At 50.3% G+C, this 15758-nt stretch overlaps 1 protein-coding gene across 5 annotated transcripts in view; it reads right to left on the minus strand.

Annotated features, from left to right (window-relative positions):
* Nucleotides 1-15319, minus strand: part of CLCN1 (chloride voltage-gated channel 1) — a 51092-nt gene extending 35773 nt beyond the window's left edge. For 3 of the 5 annotated variants that reach the window (XM_087860753.1, XM_045792435.2, XM_087860751.1), the window contains exons 1-7: nt 11658-12316; nt 9068-9188; nt 8521-8652; nt 7834-7962; nt 7455-7588; nt 6250-6327; nt 5152-5230 (exon numbers count right to left, since the gene is read on the minus strand). In XM_087860753.1, coding sequence (XP_087716879.1) covers nt 5152-5230; nt 6250-6327; nt 7455-7588; nt 7834-7962; nt 8521-8652; nt 9068-9188; nt 11658-11837 — 853 coding nt within the window. In that variant the 5' untranslated portion in view covers nt 11838-12316. Of the gene's footprint in view, nt 1-5151; nt 5231-6249; nt 6328-7454; nt 7589-7833; nt 7963-8520; nt 8653-9067; nt 9189-11657; nt 12320-12342 lie in introns of those variants that run through there. The other 2 variants (XM_087860754.1, XM_087860755.1) reach the window with 2 other exon arrangements.
* Between the last annotated feature and the right edge of the window lie 439 nt (nt 15320-15758).

The following is a 15758-nucleotide window of genomic DNA, read 5'->3' on the forward strand; positions in this document are numbered from 1 at the left end:
CAAAAGTGAGAGGCTCTCCTCCACACTCCCACCCTGCGGGCTTGAGGTGCTTTTGCTGAACCCGGAATCAAGAGGGAAGCAGTGGTGGGAAGTAATGGTCTCCTGGAACCTCGTGCCCTAGACCATACACTTGCTCATGCTGGCAGTTGTTTGTAGGCCAGGCATGTGGGGCAACAAGATACAGAGAGGAGCGGAGGGGAGGTGGGGAAGGTGGGGCTGGGGGAGGCATGGTCCTTGACCAGCAAACCAGGAAGGTCAGGTGGTCCTGCCCTCTCTCCCCCTTAGAAAGTAGAGTTGGGTGGGATTCACAATTGTCAGAGATCCATAGTTACACAAGTCTGCAGAGAAGTTATGAGAGAGAACATTTCCAGAGTGGGTGCTCAGCAGAGTGGGCAAGCAGAGCTCAGGATTTATACGGACTCTCCTTCACATTCACTTCAATCTCTTCTCCCTACTTCCTCCTCCCCTGCACCATATACCTTCGGGCAACTTTATAAGGAACAAATAAGCAAACTGAACACGAAAAGGCTTCATAAGAGCTGACAATACTCAATATTCCAAGAAAAGGAAGCAGAGGATTCACCCAGAGTTTTAAAAAATTAATATTAAAAACCTGACTTAAAAGAACCAAAACAAGGGGAAAAACCAAGAGGCTAGAAGTTGAAGAACAATTTTGCATAAGAAAGGTCAGTGAGATAGAAAGCAAGCTAATCGAAAGCCCTAAATAGTACTGTTTCCGAGAGCAGGTGGTGGAGTGGAAAATGAGGAGGTAGGTACATAGACCAATAGCAAGCATGGGTAGGGACAGAGCAAGGAACGCGAAGGGGGGCATAAAAGTAAGATGTAAGAGATGGCAAAGAAAGGAACCTCTGAACGTATTAAGAATAAGGAGTGGACTTTGATTAGATGCAAAGTAAAAATTAACAAAATGACCTAGCTAAGCCTCATCTTGATCAAAGATGAGGAGAAACCAGGGAACTGAGGCATATCATCAGATGAATGGAGAAGAGGCTTGACCCCATGAGAGACCATCAACCAGATGAGGTTTGACTCCCCCTTTCTCCCCATGGCGGACGGTTACTGGCCTAAGACCTGCTCCTGTCTTCCCCCTCAGGTAGCATCTCACACCCGAGCCATTTTTTCTCCCCGTTTGTATTCCAAGTCACATTTCTCGAATCCCTCAAGATGTCCCCCCTCTATTTCACAGGTAACAGTCACAGCAAGTTACTTGCACCAAAGGGGCGGTGGCCCAACGGTTACTCCCTTGTAGAGTAGCTGCAGCATTTGGCCAAGGGTCCCTAGGGGTCAGCTCAAATGCCACCCTCTCCCAGAAGGCCTTCCCAGTGCCCCTCGCCACGTAGAAAGGGCCCCTCTCTCACCCTCCTGTTTCAGAGTTTGGGACTATTTGAGCACTTGCTCTTGCAGACGTCATGATTTGTTTCCATCTCTGAGTTCTCCCTAGGCTCGAAAATTCCATGGAACCCACCACCTGATACCATGCCTGGTACATCATCAGGGCTTAGTGTTTGTTTTGTGGATGAACAGGAGAGGAGAGGACGAGAGGGAAAGAGAACAAAAGAGAACAGAATGGGTGAAATTTCAGAAAATGAAGCGAGGGATGGGGGAATTGGGGGCAGAGAGAGCTGCCAGCCACCCCTTCTGCCTCTGCTCCTCAAATCACATCAGGTGAGACAGCTGCATCCTCAGGCTAAAAGGACCATTTGACACAGGGGGGAAGCAGGTGGAGCAAGTCTCTCTCTTTTTCTTGACCAGTAATAAAACCAAAGTCAGTTGTGATTTGTTGGGGTGTAAGCTATCCAGCTTATGAATATTTTACAATCATTTTTTGAAACCCTAGGCTAGATTTTCTTTCCTGCGAGGTGGTTCTGGGATGCTTTCCCTAGCAGTCTGTCACTGTATCCTCAGGAATGAGAACTGATTTTAATATTAGTCTGAGCCAAAGAGAAAATGTGCTGCTAAAAGCAAACAAAGCCTTACAAACACAAACAGCTTTTGGAAGCTCTCTGGTCTCTGAGGTTCTGCAGTATGGCTCTCTTCTGCCACCCTGGATGTTCTCTGTTCCCTGCTTCCAGCTCCCTTGCCTCTGCCCAGGCCAGGGCCCTGTCCTTGGCGTCCTGCTCTTGCTACTCACAGACACACTTTCTCAAATCCATTTATGCCCATGGCTTCAGCTGCTGCCTCCATGCTACTGGGTTGCAAAGCAATGTTTTCAGCTCGGTTCCTGAACTTCAGCCTCACCAATCCAGCCGCCTATTTGGTATAACTTGGATATGCCACAGGAACATAAAACTCAACATATCTAAAGTAAAATCGGGGGCACCTGGGTGGCTCAGCTGGTTAAGCGTCCAACTCTTGACTCTTGGTTTCGCCTTGGGTCATGATCTCGTGGGTGGAGGGATCCGGCTCAGTACTCAGCAGGTAGTCTGCCTGCTGATTCTTTCCCTCTGCCCCTCCCCCACCTCTTTCTCCAAAATAAGTAAACAAATCTTTGTTTTTAAAAAAATAAAGTAAAATTGATCAACTCCTCCAGACCTGTTTCACGTCCTATATTCCTCATCTTGCTTACTAGTACTGCTGTCCATCCAATTTTCTTTGAAATAAACTTTAGGAGCTGGCCCAAATTGCTCTTTCTTGCTCATCCTTTATAACCTCGCATAAAATCAACGTCCAGATTCCGTCAATTTGACTTCCTATCGCCTTTACGTATCATCCTCTTCTCTCTCTCTCCTCTGCCTCCATCCAGTTCAATCTCTCATCATCTAGCATCAGGGCTATGACAATAGCCTTCTTGTTAATCTCGGATGAATCCTGCTAATCCACAGGCCAGTTCTATTCCACACACATCTGCCAAAGGGATTGGACAAATGTGCACAGTTTGTCACGTCACTTCCTTGTTCAGAATTCTTCCATGGCTCCCCTTCACCCTGGACAGCATTTCCCAAAGTCTACCTGTGAGATACTATGAGTCTCATGAGAAGTTCCTTGCAAAAAGAATTCCGTGGGAAATGCCAAATTTGAGCCACAATTTGCATAGTCATGATGCCTGCCAGCATATCCAACATTCTGATAACTTTTCCAGTTTAAAAAAAAACCTATCTGTTTAACATAGTATTTTCCAACTTAACTGACATTGGGACCCTTTTCACATGTTACATCGATTAACACTGTGGAGAACTATGTTCTGTAAAACACATTTGGACAAAGTCTAGCCTGGAGAACAGAATCTACATTCTTGTGCGTGGCCGCTGAGGACCTTCATGACACAGCCCCATTTCACATGCAGACTCATTCCAGTTCCCCTGCATCCTCCAGCAATTCCCTCATCTACTGTGATTCGAGCCTAGAGCACCCAGATCGTGACTACATGATGCCGTTTCTTCTGTCCAGAGTACCCTGTCCTCACTCTTCCTTGCGCTTTGCTCAAAATGCCCTGGAGACACTTCTCTGCGGGGGCTGTGAGGCTCAGTTCGTCTGCCCGGCCACCCTTTCAGCTGTGAGCACCTGAGATCCCGCACAGCACCCAGACGACAGATGAGGGAAGCAAAAGGATGTTTGTTGTTTTAGCAGAATGTTGAAGCAGATTTCTTTCATTAGTGTGAGGAATTAAGAGTTGGCCATATAGCGAATAAATTACCTTATTACTGATGTTTTTCTTTCAGGATTATTCTATGGTCATTAAAAAAAAGAGAAACAATCAAATAAAGCTACCTGCTAGGACCTTTATTACTTGTACTCAATATAAACATCCTGAAAATGGGATCTCAATTTTTCAGTCCCGAACCTTTTCTTGCATCAAGAGGCATGTTTTAACAGTAACTCTCTTATCTTTCCTATAGTCTACACTGGACCAAGAGAAACCTTCCTCATTCATCCTAGAAATTCCAGTTTTATGGAAAAAATAAAACAAAAAAACAGATTCTCTTCATTTTAAAAGAATCTGACTGATTAAAAACAAAAATTTAAAAAGTCTACCTGTCTAAAAATGTTTTTTAGATCTTCTGGATTTGTAAGGTGAAAAGAGTAAGTAAAGGTGAAAGTGGGTATAAATGTAAGCGTGTAACGTCTGATGCGTACAGAAATTCAAATACACCCCTCACTCGTGGGAACTAGTGACTTCAAGGACAAGAGCTGAGGCCACAAGTGCAGACGGGATGCTAGCTGATATGATCTCCTTGAGCTGTGCATGCGGACGCCGCGGCAGAACAAGTGAGCAGGGCGCATTTCCATTCACTCTGAATGCTTAACCCTATGTCATTCCTGAGCCAAGCCACTGAACACTCCTCTGCGAAGGCACTGATGACATTTTCGTAATTGAAAAGATACCTCTAACAGGAGGTGTGTTTAAGAAGCATAGGCTTTTCCTGCAATTTTGTTTCCCCAGTTGTCAACGTGGTGTCCTTTTTATCACTGATGAATCCAATGAATGATCCATGTAATCCCTCTGTGTTAATCTCATTACAGCTCACACTGGGGTGTAAATAAATAGGTACAACAGCTTTCTCTGTCTGGACAACATTTGTTAGTGTTCCAGGACAAAGGTAACAGTCTGAAAACCACCCTTGGCCTTCCACGTGCAGAAAGAGCTAACCTCAGGTTTAAGTTGCCATCAGGGAGCTACAGGGCTTTAACTCCCATTCAAAGCCCTTGTGAAAGCCGACCGTGAATCTAAGTAAGGCCCACCTACACCCCCGTGTCCTGATAGCAAGCCCAAATGGAAGTTTTCCCTTGGAGAACAAACTGCGGAGAGTCCCTGGTAGAAGATGTAGTAGTAAGTGGAGGTAAACATGTCCAACAATATCAACAGGCTTTATTCAAGACAAGTAGGGGAACAGAGAGGCTGCCTGGGTTTTCATTTCTGGCTCTCCCACTTGCTCGAGTCTCTTACCCTCTCCGTAATCATTTTTCTCCTCCCTCTCCTCTGCACCGTGGGTCTCATATGGCTTTTAGCAGGAGTGAATGTAGAAAGATGCTTAGAACATCACTTGCACATAGTAAATGCTCAGTAAAAGTTTGCTATTCTTGTCATACTTCCGTTTTAACTGGTAATATCGCACTTGGGGATGCTGACAAAACCTGGCTAGGGAGCAAGCCCGGGCAGCGGACTGATGTAGGAGGGGGTAAATCACTTGCCTCCAAGCGGCGTCCCAAAACAACAGCCGACTCCTACCGCGCAGCCCACCGTCAGCATGTCAGTGTAATAGTATGGCTGCTACTAGGGGAGAGACAGACAGACAGGCAGATGGGAGGGGCAGGGACGGGGAGCAGAGAGGAACAGAGAACAAGCAAGGGTGGGGAATAAGGCAGGAGGAGAGGCTTAAGTCACAGGGAATCAGAGTGGTCCCCTCTCCCCCAGTGATTCCCAGGCCAAGAGAAACTCAGTTAGTTTGGCAAACAGGAAGTGACCTCATAGCGCAAGGCCAAACATAGAAAATGAAATAAAAGATAAATATGTGGAAGGCAGGTCAGCTAATAAGTGATCATCAGAGAGAGGGGCTGGAGGTGGGGATGCCCCGTGCAAGAAGTGTCAGTAGCAAGAGAAACAGAAAAGACTTCAGACGCACAGTACCAATAAAGCCTGCATAAAACAGCCACCAGCTGCAAAGGTAAACATAGCCCTTTGGTAGAAAAGTATAGGCGCCTGAAAACCAGGGGCTGTGATCTGGGTCACTCCTTGAATGCTCACCCACCAGTCCCTTTGGTGAGCACCCTCTCCACCCCAAAGCTTAGGCAGTCATTCCAACCCCCTTCCAAGCCATGCTTGGGCAACAGGGGTAGGGAGGAAGTGGGACTTGCCTCCGATAGGGGCTGCAAAGCAGCATCCCACGCCCACCGCGCAGGCCGACACCAGGAGATCAAGCTGCCCAGACACGGTCTGCAACAGAGAAGCACGCAGGACTAGGAGGGTAGAGGGCTGGGGCAGGCAGCAGTGCTCACGAGGGATGCGGTGGGGGCTAGGAAGACAAAGGGACAGGGGTAGGCAGGAGGGCAGAAGAGGAACTGGCCAGGGTGCAGGCCCAGAGCAGGGGCGTGGATCAAGAAGGGAGGGGTGTCCTGGGACAGCAGTGGCAGTGTGTGGCTGGGATAAGTGGGTGGGATGTGTGTGGAGGATAAGGGAGCGTGGGTTAGCGCAGTGCCCCCCTTCAGCATCACGGCCAGCCCAGCGCAAAGGCAGCCCTCCCGATGCCCTGAACACACAGCCCCTCCCTCGTTTTACTTTCTCAACCTTACCTCATAGACGCCACAGAATATCGACATAAACCTGCTGAGGACAGCGGCACAGATGCTGGCAATGTGGACAAAAGGGCCCTGGGAGAGAGAAGCAGGGGATGGATCAGGGGCCGGGGGTCCAGATGGGGGACTGTGTGGCATTCCATGGACAAGCTTTATGGCTCCAGGCACCGAGCTAGGTGCCCAAAATACAGCAGTGAGCAACACAGAGGGTGTGCCCTCGGGAACTGCATCCCCAAGGGGAAGGGAGGGGCTGGACCAGCATTTCAGGGATGCTCTGGGGGGAGAAGATGAGGGCAGGTGAGGGGAGGAGGAGGCAGGACAGACGAGGGTGCGATGGGGGACTAGAGAAGGTGCTCGGCTGTCAAGATTGAGTAGTGTCTCCACTGAAATGAGGTTGTGAGCCACGTGTGTGTCAGAAGGAAGAGGGGACAGCAAGGGCAGGAGCCCTGGGACTGGAACAGCTTGTGTGATTGAGGGATAGAAAGAGCTTGTCACCCAAACACAGTGAGCTAGGGGCAGCTTGGGAGGACCAGAGACCAGGCAGAAGAAGCCAGGTCAGCACAGGTCTCCTGGGCCCCAGTAAGAAGTTGGGATTTTAAGAAGACTGGGAAGCCATTAGAAGTTCTGAAGCAGATGTCAGCCAGTACTGATTGCATTTTGAAATCTGACTGCCGTGTGGATTCCCGATTGTAGCAGGACAAGAATGCACAGGAGCGGAACCTTGGAAAAAGCAGTGTCTTTCGGGGTCTCAGCTTCCGCATATTAAAACAAGGAAATTGGTCCAGAGTGTCTCCAAGGCAGTGGTCTTCAACTGGGGGAGATTCTCTACACCCCCCACCCTGGCGACATTTGCCAGTGTCTGGAGATATTCTGATTGCCAAAACCAGGGGGCACTACTGGCATCTAGGGAATAGAGGCCAGGGGTCCCACTAAACCTCCTACAATGCCCAGGGCAGCCCCTCGGAACCAAGAATTATCCAGCCCAAAAGGTCTACAGTGCCCAGGCTGGAAGACTCTGCTCTAAGTTCCTACAAGCTCGGATGTGTCCGTCATTCTGCCTCAGAACTAGGACCTTCCTGAGTATTGATTTCCCCTCCCTAGTGCCCCTTGGCACTGGCTCTCCCCGTGCCAGGGCCCACGTCTGCTCGGAGACCGCCCTCTGGGCTCAGTGCTGCCCTCTGCTGGAGTATTGGTGGACCTACCTCCTTCCCTACAGGAATGCCACTGCCCAGCCCTGCAGTCAAGGCCACAACCTTGGCCACAAAGGCCTTGAGGGTGAGATACTCTTTCAGGATCACCCCACGGAGTATTGTCTTCATTTCAGGGATCCCAGAGCCTAGGAGGGTCAAAGAATGATTATGTGCAGCTTCCAGCTAGAGGTTCAAAGGGAGATGAACATCCAGACAATGGCCATGGCCATGGGGGTGAGTCGGGGAAGAGGCGGTGGTGGGGGAAGATGGCAGAGCAGAGGAAAGGGCTGTCAGTAGGGTTGGGCGAGGGAGGAAGTGGACTGGAAAGGGCTGCAGGCCAATAAGATTGTGCTGATGACATGACACGGGGAGGATGTGGGGCCGTTCTCACCTACAGCCTGGGGAGAGATGAGGTGGCAGAAGAGGGCGCTGAAGAGGATGAGAGTTAGCGGGAAGGTGACCCAGACAAGGTACTGCAGAGGCACGTTGGGCTGCATCTGGTAATAGGTCCACTTGTAGGCTGCAGAGACATGGGCCTGGGCTCAGTCCCAGAGAGGCGGGAATATCGCTGCTCCCCCACGGCCGCAGCACACTGGTGTGCCGTGAGCGTCCTCATGCCCTAGCAATCCCTTTTGACTTCACAAGATGGTGCTGTTCTCATTGCCCATGGGGGAACCTGAGCTGTGAGAGGTGATGTGACCTGTTCAAGTTCCCACTTGGAGGTGGAGTCCACGGCAATGCTGCCAACCCCACTCGAGCAGGCACATTGTTAGAGGCTGTGCCAGTTTGACCAGAACTGAGGGGTTCTGGGACTCGGGGTGGTCAGTGCTCAGATCAGAAAAGTCCTGGGAAAATGGGGATGAGTTGGTCACCTGATTGGAGGGGCACTGTCAGGTTGGCGGGTAGAGGTGAAGGGGCAGAAGAAATGGATCTGGGTCCAGGTCTGGTCTTATCCTGGGTCAGATCTCCTCTGGGCAACACCCCCTCCCAAAACACACCCAACTTGTCCTAGGTAGGAACTGGAGAAACAGCCACTGTGCAGGGAGAGGCTGAGGGTAAAGGGCCATGGTAAACCTACCCTGAAGGCTTTTGGCACTGACATAATCCATGCTCCAGCTAACCAGAGCCATAAGCAGTCCCAGGAGCACCAGAAAGATCCAGTCTTCTCCTAATTTTCTTCTCACCACATGTCCCAGGCGGTGGACACAGCCTGGGAAGAGGGAAGGGCAAAGAAGAACAGCTATCCAGTCACTACTTTGGGCTCTGACTGAGGACTGGAGCGGAGGAGCAGGGGGGCCCCAGGGTCTTGCTCTATGGCTCATTCACTGAGCTTCTTTTCACCTCTCTGCCAGCTGCTGCCCTGCCCCTTTTGAAGGCACCCCAGTCCAATTCCCCATGAGATACTTGAATGCCTTCTAAAACTCTTACTTCCTGGGGGTGGTTGGGAGGGAGAGTAGGGAACAAGGCAAAGTGAGAGGAAGCAGGGAGAGATGCCCTTCCTTGTTGCTTGGAGGAGGACTTCCATGTGGATGTGGGGAGGGTGGAGGGCGGGCACATCCCAGTTCCTCTCCCAGCCCCTGCACCTCCTTCCATTCCAGATGCCTTGAGCCCTCAGGCCCCATCACCTTGACATTTAGAATAGTGATCCTCATCCTTGCTGTCCACGCTCTCACTGGAGCCTGTCTTCTTGGGCACCCCTGGATCCTGCTCCTTGTCTGAGAATTGCTGTTTGTAATGGCCATAAATCTGGACACAAAGAATGGGAAATGTCTGTTTTGCTGGAGGTAAAAGGAACAGACAACCCAGAAGCACAGAAACCCACAGGGAAAACAGCTTTTTAAAGTCTGAAGCAGAGGCACAGGAACTCTGCTGAGACTGGACGGCAGTGTCAATCAGGGGTTTTGTGCGTGGCTCAGCTTCCTGTGCGTCAGCGTCTGTCTACTACCCCAGCCACCCCCTTCTCCGCACTGGCCTCCCTCCTAGGAATCCTGCTGTGGACCCGTGAGGACAGATAAGCAGGTAACTCTTGGTTTCTCCGTCTTAGTGTGTCTGGCCTTTCTTGAGGCACCTCAGAGGCTCTGCCAAGCTCAGAGAAAGCCCATCCACCTCACCTCCCTGTGCTCGTGTGCACGCACAGGAACCAGTCCCGGTCAGGGACTTCCCAGAGCAGGGACGCTCACAAAGAATGGAGAGGGCAGAGCAGCACCCCTCCAACCTGGTAGCCCTCTGCTTGCATCGCTGTGCAGAGCACGTGTGCTTGGGGCAGGGGGAGCAAGGGCTCTCACTGCTTTTAGTCTGCCCCCCACCCCCCACCACTGCACTAGCTCTGTCCTCCAGGACCAGGGTCAGGCCAGGCCGTGTTGCTGGTTCTGGGAGAGCCCGGGTAGGAGGGATCTCATTTCACAATATGAGCAGCAGTTTACGCCCCAGTTCTGGACAGGCTCACACTAACTGCCCGGCTCACGGCTGTTTCGTCTTCTGGGATGAGGTTAGTGACCGAGGGAGACAGTGTGTCCCTCCCTGCCCCACCTGGCCCCAGAGAGCAGACACTACCCATGCAGCTTAGGGCACCTCCCTCCACCTGCCATCTTGGCTGCCTCTGGCCCCAGGCAGGTGGAGAAAGGGAGGGGTGCTGCAAACCAAACCCTGGCTGGGAAACACCTAAAAAAGCCAAATCAGAGCCAGCTGGTTCAGGGCAGGGGGAGGGGAGGGACAACCCAAGTCTGAAGGGGATGCTGCGTCTGGGATTCATGAACAAAAACGCTGGTATGTGGAGGGGGGAGGCTGCGCATGGGAACAAGAGCTGAAACAACGTCGACAAAATATTGATAACTGTTGAAGCTGGGTAAGGGGTGCTTGAGGATTCATTACATGGGTCTATTTTTAAGTTTGAAATTTTCCATAATAAAAATTAAACAGAGAAAAACTTAAGTCTAAACCCCTCTTCTTTGCTTTCAGGCCACCTCTACTTCCCACATTTTTACCATTCCTTTGCAACACAAATTTCCATGCTAGTCTGCCTGGTTTCCTGTCACCAGAAAGTGCCTTTTACTAGTTTTCACTCTCTCCACCCAGGTAGGTTGGTGAACATGGGTGAGAGGAGCCCTGGGCCACAAGGGTCTTTCTGTCCCATCCTATCCAATGTTCCAAGGCCAGGGCAGGCCCCAGCTTCCCTAGGAAGTGCCCCCCGCCCCCCGCTTCTACTCACCATTCCAGCCTCCCCTGACTTTGGGTCCCCACTCCCCACTGATTGCCCAGGGTTGCCTCATGTCAGGGACTGACTAGGACTGCAGCGTGAATCCTATGGACTCCTGGCTCCCAGTGCTAACTTCACCTGTGCAGACACCCCTCAGCTCCCCGCCCGTCTAGGTCCCCCTAATCACTCCTGGACCCATCTTTAGCTAAAACACTTTCAAGTCTGGCTTCCCGGTCCTGATAGGATCCATCCCATGACACTCTGCGATCACCTTTCCTCACTGACCCTCACCTCCACGTCTATCCATGGCAACCTCAGAAGCTTTCCTTTGCTTGTGCCCTCCCATTTCCCCTTTCCAGAGGTCTGCAACCCACTACTCCCCACTCCTGAGGGGGGTTATCCCTGGACACCCCCAGTGAGCTCCCAATCCCCTCTTGCTGGGAACATACACTTCTACCCTCCCAGGGGCCTACTACTTAATAGGCTCTTACCACCCAAAAGTTTGATTGCATTTCTGCTCATTTTGACTCTGGTGTATCTCTGAACACTCATATGCAATTCAGTTAGCTTCCTCTACTTATCTCAGTACCTTTCTTCTGCCATCTGCAGAAGTGTTTGTGTGTGTTCTACGGAGGGTCAGGAGGGAGAGATCTGATGGTATCTGCGTAGGGGTGAGGGTGTAAGAGACAGCTTGCACACAGAGGTGTGGGCTCCCACACCAATCACTCCATGCCCGTTATGTAAGCACGAGCTAGTCAAGCATGTGTCGCTGTGCCGTTCCCCCCGAGGATTCGGGTGTTCTGTTAGTCAGGGTTATAAAAAACTGCATGGGTCTCTCTGTAAGTGCACGCTTAGCTGAGCTCAGCCCTTTGAAGGATTTTCATATTTTGAACACATTACCATGTACGTTAAGTTAAAAGGTTAACACTTCTGCCTCTTTTCACCTAATTCCTCATTTCCCCCAAGCCATCACACAACTATCTCCTTGACTCCACCACCCCCTCCCCTTAGCACTTTACCTGTGTGGGGCGGGTGTTGGCACGGGGGCCTGCATCCCTCCGGAGCCTGTGCTGAAGGGCTCCAATCTCAGAGGGCAGTCCGTAGCTGGTGCAGTGTTCAAAGGGCATATACTGGTACTGGGGAGCACTACCCCACCAGCTCTGTTCGCCCCCACGCCGCAGGGACCCAGCTGGCTCCATGTTCCCACCCTGGGCCAGGCCTTGCCCCTGTCCTCCCCCCAGTACAGCTCCTTAAGCCTGTTCTCTCGCCTGTCCCCAAGGCGTCTGGGGCAGCATGCCCACCCCCAGCTATTTATAGCCATCTCTCCATCACATGACCCCCCCCCTCCACTGCCACATCTGATCTGCTTGGGGTCGAAGCAGGTGTAAGAGCAGTGTGGGGGAGGGGTTGGGAGGAGAACCTGAGGGACAGCCCCACAGGGAATTCCCTCAGCAGGGCCAGAGCACTGTCCCCCTCCATAGTCACAAGGAGGCTTCCAGCCCCAAGCCACTGGGCCCTCTCTAAATATTGCTCAGACCAGGATGGAAAGCGGCTCAGCATGCTGCTCTCCAACCTGTGTGCTCCCCGGGGAGTGACGGACCTGCACCCTCCAAGGGCCCCGCCTTCTCTTCCATTCGGGGAAAGGTGAGGGGTGGGCGCTGGATGGAGTGATCTAAGGTCTGGGAACACTGGGTGGGAACTCACCGGAGAGAGTAACTGGTGCCTCTCTGCATTCTTTTCCTGTTGGGTTGCTCCCAGCTCGATATCTTCCCAAGATTGAGTCTTCATCTGTTGGACCAGCTCTCCCAACCTATCCGATTTTCAGTTTTCTCCTCCAGCTTTGCTATTTCTATCTGCCAGAGGCTGCTAATAATGCTTTGGTGTCATCCCCTTGACCCCACCCTTATTACCCACTGGGTGTGGGAAGCAGGGGTAACAGCCTTGGGTTCTGGCCTTTCTCCCACTTCCCAGACAGATATGTCAATCACACCAGAAGCCTGGACTCTCGGGGAGGGACTGAGCCTCTAGTTAAGACTGTGGAGCACCTGCCTAGGTCTGTCAGGGCAGGTTAGATAACAGGGGAGAAGGGGAAGTGAGCCAGGGGCATGGGGGAGGCTGGGGGTGGGGGGGAAGGGAGTAAGTTTATCTCATCATGAGCCCCACAAACATCAAAGATGACGGGGAAGTACTCTGCTATTTCCCTTTTCAGATCAATAAATAATTTTTGACCAAGGCCAAACTACTCTATCTGGAGTCACTTTTTTTTTTTTTTTTTTTAACTGACTTTCCTAGGACCATGCCCTGTGAACTCTTCACCTTAGGAGAAAAGTTACAAACACGAGCCAATGTGTAGATTAGAATTTGTCACCAGGTAGGGTCTGCCCCAGGATATTCCAAGGTCAGGGACGGCAGAAGAGGGACACCAATCATCTGGTCTACAATTAAATCTTGATCTCAGCTAATCGAAATTGTCCAAAGCAGGTGAGATGGATGCCATTAAAAGCAGGCTGTGTGGGGCACCAGGCCGGCTCACCTAATGGAGCATGTGACTCCTGATCTCGGGCTTGTAAGCTCAGACCCCATGTTGGGTATAGAGATTGCTTAGACAAATATTTTTTAAAAAAATAAAAGCATGTTTTCTAACATAAATCCTACAGCTTGAAGGCTTATAATCCACCAGCAACGATTAAAAACATGTGACAGTTTGAGGGACCAAAGGCTGTGACATTCACCTTCTTTGCAGGCAGAACACAAGAGATCTAAGGATTAGGTATAGATGAAAGGAATACTTTCTCAATAAGGAGAGTACCGTGCCAAAGTGAAAGTAGATTCTTTGGGGGGCTTCGGAAACAGAAAGACTCTCACCTTTTGTGGAGTATGGCTCTCCTGAAGGTAGCCAGTTTCTACAGGCACTCAATCATCCCAAGAACACAATGACTATTTCTTTACTATTCCTTAGAAAATGAGGACCTGGTTAGAGATTCCAAGATTTGAAGGCAGAAATCAGTGGGACTAGGAAAATCCTCATTCCACCAAGTCAAGTAGAAATGCTAGCTGCAATTCTAAAAACCAGATTCTGAAATTGGGAAGGTCAAGGAAATGTACAGCTGCTAATGCTAGAGAGCAAGGATTTGTAATTATCTTGAGTTTGACATCAGAAATAGTTAAAAGCTCATGGGCTATCATCCTTCAAGAGAACAAGAAAATAAAATGTAAACTATGACCGCCCCTCACCCAACAACCCATAGGTACTGTGCTTAGGGTCTTATTTGGAAGATGGGTTTCTGAGGATTCTGTGAAAAGCTCCAACATCTGGAAACGAATCTGTAAGCATGCATGCATTCTGTAAGGTATACATACTGTGTAAGGTATGCATTCTTCTGAGGTTTTGAATAGATTTTCTTGAGGTCCATGATACTAAAAAGTAAAACCTATAGGCTTCTGGAATTGCTATTTGAAGGAAGGTTGTCAAAAATGACCATATGGGACACATGTGCAGGGGAAAGTGTGTGTTGGAGTATAGGAGGGTGTGAACAAGCCAGCCCCTTGGCATCCCATCAATTTAAGCATGAACTTTCTGGGTTACACCCTTGTTTTCAGACCTCTTCAAATCTGGCCCCCCAGCCCACTGGATGACACACCATTACACTCTCTTTTAAGGACTTCCGGCCATCACTTTCCCTCTGCACATCCAGCCTAGCACCAAACCCACGACCACCTACTTCCTAGTTTCACCTAGGCAACTATGACTCCCTCACCCCACACTTTTTCCCTAGATGTACTCACTGATAGTCATTTCTCCTCTACTCCTCATTGGACCCTGCCCCCCCAATTCTTGACAAATCCTCGGTCCCTTCCAAGACCTACAGAAGGCCTTCCTGATAGCCCTGGACAGGTCTCTCTCCCTTCCAGTTTTCAAACATGATACACTTTTTGCCTATTCTCTACCTAACCGGCACAAAGATGGAATAGTCTCTGGTCTCAGGCTCATTCTCCCAGTTCAGTGGGAAAAACTTTTTCCCAAAAAAGTGAGGAAAAAAAAATCATGCTAGGAAGTCCCAGAACCAATACTGTTAGCAAGGAACGTACACTCAGCTAACATTTTGTTCACATCCTGACCTTACTTTCTACAGAAAGGCAGTAACTTAGTGGGTTATGGTTATAAAAGAATGCATGCAAAAAACTTACAGTGTTTGCCCCCAGAGCAAGCACTGAGTGGAATGCCTGTTATCGTGAAGCTCATCGTGCCAGAGTTAATCATCCTCAAGTGCAAGGCCTTAACACCTAATACCTTGTCATTTACCATGCATATTTAATCCTCATGGGGACCTTTTAAGGGAGAAACAATTTTCCTCCTTCTTAGCAAAGGGAAACTGAGGTTCCATGAGGTTAGGTACCTTAGCCAAGGTCTCCAGTATCTCAAAAGGCTGAGCCAGCATTCAAAACCTATTTAATTTTAGAGTTCATGGCCTTAAAGCTACATTTCTTCCTTTTCTGTGTTTTGGAAGTCCTTTGGAAGTCCTTTGAAGACTCATTTCCCTCTTCTGAAAAAAACGACTGGGAAAAATGACTAGCTCGTCAGCCCACAGGGAGGGCAGACTGTGAAGGTATAGGTGCTCCCTCGGCTGTGGCCATTATTACTGCGTTCCTCCTCTGACCAGACAACGCCTGCCCTGCCCCCCCTCCATCGAATGGAGGCTCTGCTCTCCCGGCCCCCGTTTCCTCTTCCCCCTTACAGGAAGCAGGATGGAGGAAAGCAGCAGAGAAGGGCAGCCCCCAGCTCAGAGAGGGGGATAATTTTAGCAGAGAATCCCTGGCAGAGGTAGCAGGGGGGAAGGGAAGAGAGCTATGAAATTCAACCTGATACTCTCATTCAAGGGCGGGGTGGGAAGGACACACAATCCCGGTCTGAAACCAGCGCCTCGCTCCGTAATGCCCAAACATACCACACCTCCAGAAAGCTTGCCTATGCTGGAAATGGGCACTTTGCTTACTCCCACAGCTCCAGTAATTTCTTAACCTCTTTGAGACTTTCATCCCTTCCTCCCCAGAGGACAGCCCCTACTTTCTCCTGCGGTGCAGCCAAGCAGCGTCAGCAGGCCTTCTGTGCCTTCCTTATG

This window comes from Ursus americanus, chromosome 3 (genome assembly GCF_024610735.1).
Source record: "Ursus americanus isolate L20-20 chromosome 3, mUrsAme1.1.p, whole genome shotgun sequence".
NCBI lineage: Eukaryota > Metazoa > Chordata > Mammalia > Carnivora > Ursidae > Ursus > Ursus americanus.